This window comes from Epinephelus lanceolatus, chromosome 22 (assembly GCF_041903045.1).
Source record: "Epinephelus lanceolatus isolate andai-2023 chromosome 22, ASM4190304v1, whole genome shotgun sequence".
In the NCBI taxonomy this organism is placed as follows: Eukaryota; Metazoa; Chordata; class Actinopteri; order Perciformes; family Serranidae; genus Epinephelus; species Epinephelus lanceolatus.
In genome coordinates this window covers 21,820,723-21,836,463 of record NC_135755.1, presented here as the reverse complement: position 1 = coordinate 21,836,463, position 15,741 = coordinate 21,820,723, and the positions used below count along the sequence as shown (strand labels likewise).

The window sequence follows — 15,741 nt, the reverse complement described above, 5'->3', positions numbered from 1 at the left end:
CACACAACTGCTGCACCAACAACAGCTACACCTACAACTGCTGCACCGACAACGGCAGCCCCTACAACTGTAGCACCGACAACTGCTGCACCTACAACGGTAGCACCTACAACTGCTGAACCAACAACACCTGCACCAACAACTGTTGCACCTACCACTGCTGCACCTTCAACTGCAGCCCCGACAACTGCTGCTCCTACCACTGCTGCACCGACAACTGCAGCCCCTACAACTGCTGCACAGACAACTGCTTCCCCTACAACGGTAACACTTACAACTGCTGCACCAACGACAGCTGCACCTTCAACTGCTGCACCTACAACTGCTTCCCCTACAACTGATGCACCTTCAACTGCAACTCCGACAACTACTGCACCTACAACTGCGTCACACACAACTGCCTCACCTACAACGGTAGCACCTTCAACTGCTACACCAACAACAGCTGCACCTACAACAGCTGCACAGACTACAGCAGCCCCTACAACTGCTGAACAGACAACGGCAGCCCCTACAACTGTAGCAAGAACAACTGCAACAACTGCAGCCACTATACTTGTGGCACCGACAACAGTTGCCCCTACAACTTCTGCACCTTCGACTGCTGTACCTACGACTGCATCACACACAACTGCCGCACCTACAACAATAGCACCTACGACTGCTGCACTAACGACACCTGCACCTTCAACTGCTGCACCTACCACTGCTGCACCGACAACTGCTGCCCCTACCACTGCTGCACCTTCAACTGCAACTTCGACAACTGCTGCACTTACAACTGCGTCACACACAACTGCCTCACCTACAACGGTAGCACCTACAACTGCTGTACCAACGACAGCTACAACTACAACTGCTGCTCCTACAACAGTGGCACCTACAATTGCTGCACAAACTACAGCTGCACCTACAACAAATGCACAGACTACAGCAGCCCATTCAACTGCTGCACCTACAACGTCAGCACCTACGACTGCTTCACCCACAACTGCCGAAGCTACAACGGTAGCACCTACAACTGCTGCACCAACGACAGCTGCACCTACAACAGCTGCACAGACAACAGCAGCCCCTACAACTGCTGCACTGACAACGGCAGCCCCTACAACTGTAGCACCAACAACTGCTGTCCCGACCACTGCTGCACCTTCAACTGCTGCTCCGACTACTGCAGCGCCTACCACTGCAGCACCTACAACAGCTGCACAAACCACTGTTGCTCCCACAACTGCTGCACCTTCAACTGCATCACACACAACTGCCACACCTACAACGGTAGCACCCACAACTGCTGCACCAACGACAGCTTCACCTACAACTGCTGCACCGACAACGGCAGCCCCTACAACTGTAGCACCGACAACTGCTGCACCTACAACGGTAGCACCTACAACTGCTGAACCAACAACACCTGCACCAACAACTGTTGCACCTACCACTGCAGCCCCGACAACTGCTGCCCCTACCACTGCTGCACTGCCAACTACAGCCCCTACAATTGTAGCACAGACAACAGCTGCCCCTACAACTTCTGGACCTTCGACTGCTGCAGCTACGACTGCATCACACACAACTGCCGCACCTACAACGGTAGCACCTACAACGGCTGCACCAACGACAGCTGCACCTACAACAGCTGCACAGACTACAGCAGCCCCTACAACTGCTGCACTGACAACGGCAGCCCCTACAACTGTAGCACCAACAACTGCTGTCCCAACCAATGCTGCACCTTCAACTGCTGCTCCGACTACTGCAGCGCCTACCACTGCAGCACCTACAACAGCTGCACAAACCACTGTTGCTCCCACAACTGCTGCACCTACAACTGCATCACACACAACTGCCACACCTACAACGGTAGCACCCACAACTGCTGCACCAACGACAGCTACACCTACAACTGCTGCACCGACAACGGCAGCCCCTACAACTGTAGCACCGACAACTGCTGCACCTACAACGGTAGCACCTACAACTGCTGAACCAACAACACCTGCACCAACAACTATTGCACCTACCACTGCTACACCTTCAACTGCAGCCCCGACAACTGCTGCTCCTACCACTGCTGCACCGACAACTGCAGCCCTTACAACTGCGTCACACACAACTGCCTCACCTACAACGGTAGCACCTACAACTGCTGCACCAACGACAGCTGCACCCACCACAGGTGCACAGACTACTGCAGCCCCTTCAACTGCTGCACCTACAACTTCAGCAGCTACAACTGCGTCACCCACAACTGCCGCACCTACAACAGTGTCACCTACAACTGCTGCACCAACAACAGCTGCACAGACTACAGCAGCCTCTTCAACTGCTGCACCTACAACTTCAGCACCTACGACTGCTTCACCCACAACTGCAGCACCTACAACGGTAGCACCTACAACTGCTGCACCACCGACAGCTGCACCTACAACAGCTGGACAGACTACAGCAGCCCCTACAACTGCTGCACTGACAATGGCAGCCCCTACAACTGTAGCACCAACAACTGCTGTCCCGACCACTGCTGCACCTTCAACCACTGCTCCGACTACTGCAACGCCTACCACTGCAGCACCTACAACAGCTGCACAAACCACTGTTACTCCCACAAGTGCAGGACATACAACTGCCGCTCCAACAACTGCTGCAATGACGACTGCTGCAGCTACCACTGCTGCACATTCGACTGCTCCACCAACAACTGCTGCACTTACAACAGCTGCACTGACAAATGCAGCTACTACTACTGCGTCACCCACACCTACTGCACCTACAACGGTAGAACCTACAACTGCTGCACCAACTACAGCTGCACCTACAACAGGTGCACAGACTACAGCAGCCCCTTCAACTGCTGCACCTACAACGTCAGCACCTACGACTGCTTCACCCACAACTGCCGCACCTACAACGGTAGCACCTACAACTGCTGCACCAACGACAGCTGCACCTACAACTGCTGCACTGACAACGGCAGCACCTACAATTGTAGCACCAACAACTGCTGTCCCGACCACTGCTGCACCTACAACTGCATCACACACAACTGCCACGCCTACAACGGTAGCACCCACAACTGCCACACCAACGACAGCTACATCTACAACTGCTGCACCGACAACGGCAGCCCCTACAACTGTAGCACTGACAACTGCTGCACCTACAACAGTAGCACCTACAACTGCTGAACCAACAACACCTGCACCAACAACTGTTGCACCTACCACTGCTGCACCTTCAACTGCAGCCCCGACAACTGCTGCCCCTACCACAGCTGCACCGACAACTGCAGCCCCTACAACTGTAGCACAGACAACTGCCTCCCCTACAACGGTAGTACCTACAACTGCTGCACCAACGACACCTGCACCTTCAACTGCTGCACCTACAACTGCTTCCCCTACCACTGCTGCACCTTCAATTGCAACTCCAACAACTGCTGCACCTACAACTGCTTCACACACAACTGCCTCACCTACAACGGTAGCACCTACAACTGCTGCACCAACGACAGCTGCACCTACAACAGCTACACAGACTACAGCAGCCCCTTCAACTGCTGCATCTACAACTTCATCACCTACGACCGTGTCACCCACAACTGCCGCACCTACAACGGTGGCACTTACAACTGCTGCACCAACTACAGCTGCACCTACAACAGGTGCACAGACTACAGGAGTACCTTCAACTGCTGCACCTACAACGTCAGCACCTACGACTGCTTCACCCACAAATGCCGCACCTACAACGGTAGCACCTACAACTGCTGCACCAACGACAGCTGCACCTACAACAGCTGCACAGACTACAGCAGCCCCTACAACTGCTGCACTGACAACGGCATCCCTTACAACTATAGCACCAACAACTGCTGTCCCGACCACTGCTGCACCTTCAACTGCTACTCCGACTACTGTAGCGCCTACCACTGCAGCACCTACAACAGCTGCACAAACCACTGTTGCTCCCACAACTGTTGCACTTTCAACTGCATCACACACAACTGCCACACCTACAACGGTAGCACCGACAACTGTAGCACCGACAACAGCTGCACCAACAACTGCTGCACCTACCACTGCTGCACCTTCAACTGCAGCCCCGACAACTGCTGCCCCTACCACTGCTGCACCGTCAACTGCCGCCCCTACAACTGTAGCACAGACAACTGCCTCCCCTACCACTGCTGCACCATCAACTGCCACACCAACAACTGCAGGCCCTACAACTGGAGCACCGACAACTGCTGCTCCAACCACTGCTGCACCATCAACTGCTGCACCTACGACTGCATCACACACAACTGCTGCACCAACAACAGCTGTACCTTCAACTGCTGCACCTACAACTGCTGCAACGACAACTGCTGCCCCTACCACAGCTGCACCTTCAACTGCAACTCTGACAACTGCTGCACCTACAACTGCGTCACACACAACTGCCTCAACTACAACGGTAGCACCTATAACTGCTGCACCAACGATAGCTGCACCTTCAACTGCTGCCCCTACCACTGCTGCACCTTCAACTGCAACTCCGACAACTGCTGCACTTACAACTGCGTCACACACAACTGCCTCACCTACAACGGTAGCACCTACAACTGCTGCACCAATGACAGCTGCACCTACAACAGCTACACAGACTACAGCAGCCCCTTCAACGGCTGCATCTACAACTTCATCACCTACGACTGCTTCACCCACAACTGCCGCACCTACAACAGTGGCACCTACAATTGCTGCACCAACTACAGCTGCACCTACAACAGATGCACAGACTACAGCAGCCCCTTCAACTGCTGCACCTACAACGTCAGCACCTACGACTGCTTCACCCACAACTGCCGCACCTACAACGGTAGCACCTACAACTGCTGCACCAACGACAGCTGCACCTACAACAGCTGCACAGACAACAGCAGCCCCTACAACTGCTGCACTGACAACGCCAGCCCCTACAACTGTAGCACCAACAACTGCTGTCCCGACCACTGCTGCACCTTCAACTGCTGCTCCGACTACTGCAGCGCCTACCACTGCAGCACCTACAACAGCTGCACAAACCACTGTTGCTCCCACAACTGCTGCACCTACAACTGCATCACACACAACTGCCACACCTACAACGGTAGCACCCACAACTGCTGCACCAACGACAGCTACACCTACAACTGCTGCACCGACAACGGCAGCCCCTACAACTGTAGCACCGACAACTGCTGCACCTACAACGGTAGCACCTACAACTGCTGAACCAACAACACCTGCACCAACAACTGTTGCACCGACCACTGCTGCACCTTCAACTGCAGCCCCGACAACTGCTGCCCCTACCACTGCTGCACTGCCAACTACAGCCCCTACAACTGTAGCACAGACAACAGCTGCTCCTACAACTTCTGGACCTTCGACTGCTGCAGCTACGACTGCATCACACACAACTGCTGCACCTACAACGGTAGCACCTACAACGGCTGCACCAACGACAGCTGCACCTACAACAGCTGCACAGACTACAGCAGCCCCTACAACTGCTGCTCTGACAACGGCAGTCCCTACAACTGTAGCACCAACAACTGCTGTCCCAACCAATGCTGCACCTTCAACTGCTGCTCCGACTACTGCAGCGCCTACCACTGCAGCACCTACAACTGCTGCACCGACAACGGCAGCCCCTACAACTGTAGCACCGACAACTGCTGCACCTACAACAGTAGCACCTACAACTGCTGAACCAACAACACCTGCACCAACAACTGTTGCACCTACCACTGCTGCACCTTCAACTGCAGCCCCGACAACTGCTGCCCCTACCACAGCTGCACCAACAACTGCAGCCCCTACAACTGTAGCACAGACAACTGCCTCCCCTACAACGGTAGTACCTACAACTGCTGCACCAACGACAGCTGCACCTTCAACTGCTGCACCTACAACTGCTTCCCCTACCACTGCTGCACCTTCAATTGCAACTCCAACAACTGCTGCACCTACAACTGCTTCACACACAACTGCCTCACCTACAACGGTAGCACCTACAACTGCTGCACCAACGACAGCTGCACCTACAACAGCTACACAGACTACAGCAGCCCCTTCAACTGCTGCATCTACAACTTCATCACCTACGACCGTGTCACCCACAACTGCCGCACCTACAACGGTGGCACTTACAACTGCTGCACCAACTACAGCTGCACCTACAACAGGTGCACAGACTACAGCAGTACCTTCAACTGCTGCACCTACAACGTCAGCACCTACGACTGCTTCACCCACAAATGCCGCACCTACAACGGTAGCACCTACAACTGCTGCACCAACGACAGCTGCACCTACAACAGCTGCACAGACTACAGCAGCCCCTACAACTGCTGCACTGACAACGGCATCCCTTACAACTATAGCACCAACAACTGCTGTCCCGACCACTGCTGCACCTTCAACTGCTACTCCGACTACTGCAGCGCCTACCACTGCAGCACCTACAACAGCTGCACAAACCACTGTTGCTCCCACAACTGTTGCACTTTCAACTGCATCACACACAACTGCCACACCTACAACAGTAGCACCGACAACTGTAGCACCGACAACAGCTGCACCAACAACTGCTGCACCTACCACTGCTGCACCTTCAACTGCAGCCCCGACAACTGCTGCCCCTACCACTGCTGCACCGTCAACTGCCGCCCCTACAACTGTAGCACAGACAACTGCCTCCCCTACCACTGCTGCACCATCAACTGCCACACCAACAACTGCAGGCCCTACAACTGGAGCACCGACAACTGCTGCTCCAACCACTGCTGCACCATCAACTGCTGCACCAACGACTGCATCACACACAACTGCTGCACCAACAACAGCTGTACCTTCAACTGCTGCACCTACAACTGCTGCAACGACAACTGCTGCCCCTACCACAGCTGCACCTTCAACTGCAACTCTGACAACTGCTGCACCTACAACTGCGTCACACACAACTGCCTCAACTACAACGGTAGCACCTATAACTGCTGCACCAACGATAGCTGCACCTTCAACTGCTGCCCCTACCACTGCTGCACCTTCAACTGCAACTCCGACAACTGCTGCACTTACAACTGCGTCACACACAACTGCCTCACCTACAACGGTAGCACCTACAACTGCTGCACCAATGACAGCTGCACCTACAACAGCTACACAGACTACAGCAGCCCCTTCAACGGCTGCATCTACAACTTCATCACCTACGACTGCTTCACCCACAACTGCCGCACCTACAACAGTGGCACCTACAATTGCTGCACCAACTACAGCTGCACCTACAACAGATGCACAGACTACAGCAGCCCCTTCAACTGCTGCACCTACAACGTCAGCACCTACGACTGCTTCACCCACAACTGCCGCACCTACAACGGTAGCACCTACAACTGCTGCACCAACGACAGCTGCACCTACAACAGCTGCACAGACAACAGCAGCCCCTACAACTGCTGCACTGACAACGCCAGCCCCTACAACTGTAGCACCAACAACTGCTGTCCCGACCACTGCTGCACCTTCAACTGCTGCTCCGACTACTGCAGCGCCTACCACTGCAGCACCTACAACAGCTGCACAAACCACTGTTGCTCCCACAACTGCTGCACCTACAACTGCATCACACACAACTGCCACACCTACAACGGTAGCACCCACAACTGCTGCACCAACGACAGCTACACCTACAACTGCTGCACCGACAACGGCAGCCCCTACAACTGTAGCACCGACAACTGCTGCACCTACAACGGTAGCACCTACAACTGCTGAACCAACAACACCTGCACCAACAACTGTTGCACCGACCACTGCTGCACCTTCAACTGCAGCCCCGACAACTGCTGCCCCTACCACTGCTGCACTGCCAACTACAGCCCCTACAACTGTAGCACAGACAACAGCTGCTCCTACAACTTCTGGACCTTCGACTGCTGCAGCTACGACTGCATCACACACAACTGCTGCACCTACAACGGTAGCACCTACAACGGCTGCACCAACGACAGCTGCACCTACAACAGCTGCACATACTACAGCAGCCCCTACAACTGCTGCACTGACAACGGCAGTCCCTACAACTGTAGCACCAACAACTGCTGTCCCAACCAATGCTGCACCTTCAACTGCTGCTCCGACTACTGCAGCGCCTACCACTGCAGCACCTACAACAGCTGCACAAACCACTGTTGCTCCCACAACTGCTGCACCTACAACTGCATCACACACAACTGCCACACCTACAACGGTAGCACCCACAACTGCTGCACCAACGACAGCTACACCTACAACTGCTACACCGACAACGGCAGCTCCTACAACTGTAGCACCGACAACTGCTGCACCTACAACGGTAGCACCTACAACTGCTGAACCAACAACACCTGCACCAACAACTGTTGCACCTAACACTGCTGCACCTTCAACTGCAGCCCCGACAACTGCTGCCCCTACCACTGCTGCACCGACAACTGCAGCCCCTACAACTGCGTCACACACAACTGCCTCACCTACAACGGTAGCACCTACAACTGCTGCACCAACGACAGCTGCACCTTCAACTGCTGCCCCTACCACTGCTGCACCTTCAACTGCAACTCCGACAACTGCTGCACCTACAACTGTGTCACACACAACTGCCTCACCTACAACGGTAGCACCGACAACTGCTGCACCAACGACAGCTGCACCCACCACAGGTGCACAGACTACTGCAGCTCCTTCAACTGCTGCACCTACAACTTCAGCAGCTACAACTGCGTCACCCACAACTGCCGCACCTACAACAGTGTCACCTACAGCTGCTGCACCAACGACAGCTGCACAGACTACAGCAGCCCCTTCAACTGCTGCACCTACAATGTCAGCACTTACGACTGCTTCACCCACAACTGCCGCACCTACAACGGTAGCACCTACAACTGCTGCACCAACGACAGCTGCACCTACAACAGCTGCACAGACAACAGCAGCCCCTACAACTGCTGCACTGACAACGGCAGCCCCTACAACTGTAGCAACAACAACTGCTGTCCAGACCACTGCTGCACCTTCAACTGCTGCTCCGACTACTGCAGCGCCTACCACTGCAGCACCTACAACAGCTGCACAAACCACTGTTGCTCCCACAACTGCTGCACCTACAACTGCATCACACACAACTGCCACACCTACAACGGTAGCACCCACAACTGCTGCACCAACAACAGCTACACCTACCACTGCTGCACCGACAACGGCAGCCCGTACAACTGTAGCACTGACAACTGCTGCACCTACAACGGTAGCACCTACAACTGCTGAACCAACAACACCTGCACCAACAACTGTTGCACCTACCACTGCTGCACCTTCAACTGCAGCCCCGACAACTGCTGCCCCTGCCACTGCTGCACTGCCAACTACAGCCCCTACAACTGTAGCACAGACAACAGCTGCTCCTACAACTTCTGGACCTTCGACTGCTGCAGCTAAGACTGCATCACACACAACTGCCGCACCTACAACGGTAGCAACTACAACGGCTGCACCAACGACAGCTGCACCTACAACAGCTGCACAGACTACAGTAGCCCCTACAACTGCTGCACTGACAACGGCAGCCCCTACAACTGTAGCACCAACAACTGCTGTCCCAACCAATGCTGCACCTTCAACTGCTGCTCCGACTACTGCAGCGCCTACCACTGCAGCACCTACAACAGCTGCACAAACCACTGTTGCTCCCACAACTGCTGCACCTACAACTGCATCACACACAACTGCCACACCTACAACGGTAGCACCCACAACTGCTGCACCAACGACAGCTACACCTACAACTGCTACACCGACAACGGCAGCTCCTACAACTGTAGCACCGACAACTGCTGCACCTACAACGGTAGCACCTACAACTGCTGAACCAACAACACCTGCACCAACAACTGTTGCACCTAACACTGCTGCACCTTCAACTGCAGCCCCGACAACTGCTGCCCCTACCACTGCTGCACCGACAACTGCAGCCCCTACAACTGCGTCACACACAACTGCCTCACCTACAACGGTAGCACCTACAACTGCTGCACCAACGACAGCTGCACCTTCAACTGCTGCCCCTACCACTGCTGCACCTTCAACTGCAACTCCGACAACTGCTGCACCTACAACTGTGTCACACACAACTGCCTCACCTACAACGGTAGCACCTACAACGGCTGCACAAACGACAGCTGCACCTACAACAGCTGCACAGACTACAACAGCTCCTACAACTGCTGCACTGACAACGGCAGCCCCTACAACTGTAGCACCAACAACTGCAGTCCCGACCACTGCTGCACCTTCAACTGCTGCTCCGACTACTGCTGCCCTGACCACTGCTGCACCATCAAATGCCGCTCCAACAACTGCAGCCACTACACTTGTAGCACCTACAACAGCTGCCCCTACAACTTCTACACCTACGACTGCATCACACACAACTGCTGCACCTACAACAATAGCACCTACAACTGCTGCACTAACGACACCTGCACCTTCAACTGCTGCACCTACCACTGCTGCACCTTCAACTGCAACTCCGACAACTGATGCACTTACAACTGCGTCACACACAACTGCCTCACCTACAACGGTAGCACCTACAACTGCTGCACCATTGACAGCTGCACCTACAACAGCTACACAGACTACAGCAGCCCCTTCAACTGCTGCACCTACAACTTCATCACCTACGACTGCATCACCCACAACTGCCACACCTACAACGGTAGCACCTACAACTGCTGCACCAACTACAGCTGCACCTACAACAGGTGCACAGACTACAGCAGCCCCTTCAACTGCTGCACCTACAACGTCAGCACCTACGACTGCTTCACCCACAACTGTCGCACCTACAACGGTAGCACCTACAACTGCTGCACCAACGACAGCTGCACCTACAACTGCTGCACTGACAACGGCAACCCCTACAACTGTAGCACCAACAACTGCTGTCCCGACCACTGCTGCACCTTCAACTGCTACTCCGACTACTGCAGCGCCTACCACTGCAGCACCTATAACAGCTGCACAAACCACTGTTGCTCCCACAACTGCTGCACCTACAACTGCATCACACACAACTGCCACACCTACAACGGTAGCACGCACAACTGCCGCACCAACGACAGCTACACCTACAACTGCTGCACCGACAACGGCAGCCCCTACAACTGTAGCACCGACAACTGCTGCACCTACAACGGTAGCACCTGCAACTGCTGAACCAACAACACCTTCACCAACAACTGTTGTACGTACCACTGCTGCACCTTCAACTGCAGCCCCGACAACTGCTGCCCCTACCACTGCTGCACCGACAACTGCAGCCCCTACAACTGTAGCACAGACAACTGCCTCCCCTACAACGGTAACACCTACAACTACTGCACCAACGACAGCTGCACCTTCAACTGCTGCACCAACAACTGCTTCCCCCACCACTGCTGCACCTTCAACTGCAACTCCGACAACTGCTGCACCTACAACTGCGTCACACACAACTGCCTCACCTACAACGGTAGCACCTACAACTGCTGCACCAACAACAGCTGCACCTACAACAGCTGCACAGACTACAGCAGCCCCTACAACTGCTGAACTGACAACGGCTGCCCCTACAACTGTAGCACCAACAACTGCAGTCCCGACCACTGCTGCACCTTCAACTGCTGCTCCGACTACTGCTGCCCTGACCACCGCTGCACCATCAAATGCCGCTCCAACAACTGCAGCCACTACACTTGTAGCACCTACAACAGCTGCCCCTACAACTTCTGCACCTACGACTGCATCACACACAACTGCTGCACCTACAACGTCAGCACCTACGACTGCTTCACCCACAACTTCCGCACCTACAACGGTAGCACCTACAACTGCTGCACCAACGACAGCTGCACCTACAACTGCTGCACTGACAACGGCAGCCCCTACAACTGTAGCACCAACAACTGCTGTCCCGACCACTGCTGCACCTTCAACTGCTACTCCGACTACTGCAGCGCCTACCACTGCAGCACCTACAACAGTTGGACAAACAACTGTTCCTCCCACAACTGCAGCACCTACGACTGCGGCACCTACAACAGCTGCAGCTACAATTGCTGCTCCTACAACAGCTGCACCTACAACTTCAGCACCTACCACTGCTGCACATACAATTGCCGCTACAACAACTGCGGCACCTACAACTTCTGCTATGACGACTGCTGCCGCTACCACTGCTGCACCTTCGACTGCTGCTCCAACAACTGCTGCACCTACAACTGCTGCACCTACCACTGCTGCACCGACAACTGCTGCTCCTACTACTGCGTCACCCACAACAACTGCTCCTACGACGGTAGCACCTACAACTGCTGCACCAACAACAGCTGCACAGACTACAGCAAACCCAACAACTGCTGCACCGACAACGGCAGCTCCTACAACTGTAGCACCAACAACTGCTGCATCAACAACTGCTCCACCTACAACGACAGCACCAACAACAGCCGCACCGACAACTGCTGCACCTACCAGTGCTGCACCTTCAACTGCAGCCCCGACAACTCTAGCACCTACAACTGCTACCCCTACCACTGCTGCACCTTCAACTGCAACTCCGACAACTGCTGCACCTACAACTACGTCACACACAACTGCCTCACCTACAACGGTAGCACCTACAACTGCTGCACCAACGACAGCTACAACTACAACTGCCGCTCCTACAACAGTGGCACCCACAACTGCTGCACCAACGACAGCTACACCTACAACTGCTACACCGACAACGGCAGCCCCTACAACTGTAGCACCGACAACTGCTGCACCTACAACGGTAGCACCTACAACTGCTGAACCAACAACACCTGCACCAACAACTGCTGCACCTTCAACTGCAGCCCCGACAACTGCTGCCCCTACCACTGCTGCACCGACAACTGCAGCCCCTACAACTGCGTCACACACAACTGCCTCACCTACAACGGTAGCACCTACAACTGCTGCACCAACGACAGCTGCACCTTCAACTGCTGCACCAACAACTGCTTCCTCCACCACTGCTGCACCTTCAACTGCAACTCCGACAACTGCTGCACCTACAACTGCGTCACACACAACTGCCTCACCTACAACGGTAGCACCTACAACTGCTGCACCAACAACAGCTGCACCTACAATAGCTGAACTGACAACGGCTGCCCCTACAACTGTAGCACCAACAACTGCAGTCCCGACCACTGCTGCACCTTCAACTGCTGCTCCGACTACTGCTGCCCTGACCACCGCTGCACCATCAAATGCCGCTCCAACAACTGCAGCCACTACACTTGTAGCACCTACAACAGCTGCCCCTACAACTTCTGCACCTACGACTGCATCACACACAACTGCTGCACCTACAACGTCAGCACCTACGACTGCTTCACCCACAACTTCCGCACCTACAATGGTAGCACCTACAACTGCTGCACCAACGACAGCTGCACCTACAACTGCTGCACTGACAACGGCAGCTCCTACAACTGTAGCACCAACAACTGCTGTCCCGACCACTGCTGCACCTTCAACTGCTACTCCGACTACTGCAGCGCCTACCACTGCAGCACCTACAACAGCTGCACAAACCACTGTTGCTCCCACAACTGTTGCACCTACAACTGCATCACACACGACTGCCACACCTACAACGATAGCACCGACAACTGTTGCACCAACGACAGCTACAACTACAACTGCTGCACCGACAACAGCAGTCCCTACAACTGTAGCACTGACAACTGCTGCACCTACAACGGTAGCACCTACAACTGCTGAACCAACAACAGCTGCACCAACAACTGTTGCATCTACCACTGCTGCACCTTTAACTGCAGCCCCGACAACTGCTGCCCCTACCACTGCTGCACCGTCAACTGCAGCCCCTACAACTGTAGCACAGACAACTGCTGCATTTACAATGGTAGCACCTACAACTGCTGTACAGACTACAGCAGCCCCTACAACTGCTGAACTGACAACTGCTGCCCCTACAACTGTAGCACCAACAACTGCAGTCCCGACCACTGCTGCACCTTCAACTGCTGCTCCGACTACTGCTGCCCTGACCACTGCTGCACCATCAAATGCCGCTCCAACAACTGCAGCCACTACACTTATAGCATCTACAACAGCTGTCCCGACAACTTCTACACCTACGACTGCATCACACACAACTGCTGCACCTACAACAATAGCACCTACAACTGCTGCACTAACGACACCTGCACCTTCAACTGCTGCACCTACCACTGCTGCACCTTCAACTGCAACTCCGACAACTGCTGCACTTACAAGTGCGTCACACACAACTGCCTCACCTACAACAGTAGCACCTACAACTGCTGCACCAATGACAGCTGCACCTACAACAGCTACACAGACTACAGCAGCCCCTTCAACTGCTGCACCTACAACTTCATCACCTACGACTGCATCACCCACAACTGCCGCACCTCCAACGGTAGCACCTACAACTGCTGCACCAACTACAGCTGCACCTACAACAGGTGCACAGACTACAGCAGCCCCTTCAACTGCTGCACCTACAACGTCAGCACCTACGACTGCTTCACCCACAACTGTCGCACCTACAACGGTAGCACCTACAACTGCTGCACCAACGACAGCTGCACCTACAACTGCTGCACTGACAACGGCAACCCCTACAACTGTAGCACCAACAACTGCTGTCTCGACCACTGCTGCACCTTCAACTGCTACTCCGACTACTGCAGCGCCTACCACTGCAGCACCTAAAACAGCTGCACAAACCACTGTTGCTCCCACAACTGCTGCACCTACAACTGCCACACCTACAACGGTAGCACGCACAACTGCCGCACCAACGACAGCTACACCTACAACTGCTGCACCGACAACGGCAGCGCCTACAACTGTAGCACCGACAACGGCAGTCCCTACAACTGTAGTACCGACAACTGCTGCACCTACAACTGTTGCACCTACCACTGCTGCACCTTCAACTGCAGCCCCGACAACTGCTGCCCCTACCACTGCTGCACTGCCAACTACAGCCCCTACAACTGTAGCACAGACAACAGCTGTTCCTACAACTTCTGGACCTTCGACTGCTGCAGCTACGACTGCATCACACACAACTGCCGCACCTACAACGGTAGCACCTACAACGGCTGCACCAACGACAGCTGCACCTACAACAGCTGCACAGACTACAGCAGCCCCTACAACTGCTGCACTGACAACGGCAGCCCCTACAACTGTAGCACCAACAACTGCTGTCCCAACCAATGCTGCACCTTCAACTGCTGCTCCGACTACTGCAGCGCCTACCACTGCAGCACCTACAACAGCTGCACAAACCACTGTTGCTCCCACAACTGCTGCACCTACAACTGCATCACACACAACTGCCACACCTACAACGGTAGCACACACAACTGCTGCACCAACGACAGCTACATCTACAACTGCTGCACCGACAACGGCAGCCCCTACAACTGTAGCACCGACAACTGCTGAACCAACAACACCTGCACCAACAACTGTTGCACCTACCACTGCTGCACCTTCAACTGCAGCCCCGACAACTGCTGCTCCTACCACTGCTGCACCGACAACTGCAGCCCCTACAACTGCGTCACACACAACTGCCTCACCTACAACGGTA

General features: G+C 54.8%; 1 protein-coding gene across 1 annotated transcript in view; it reads left to right on the top strand.

Moving 5' to 3' along the window:
* LOC144459678 (uncharacterized) overlaps positions 1 to 15,741 on the top strand; it is an 89,943-nt gene that overhangs the window by 60,332 nt on the left and 13,870 nt on the right. Inside the window, exon 13 of the mRNA XM_078164117.1 lies at positions 3,799 to 3,918. Coding sequence (XP_078020243.1) covers positions 3,799 to 3,918 — 120 coding nt within the window. The remainder of the gene's footprint in view (positions 1 to 3,798; positions 3,919 to 15,741) is intronic.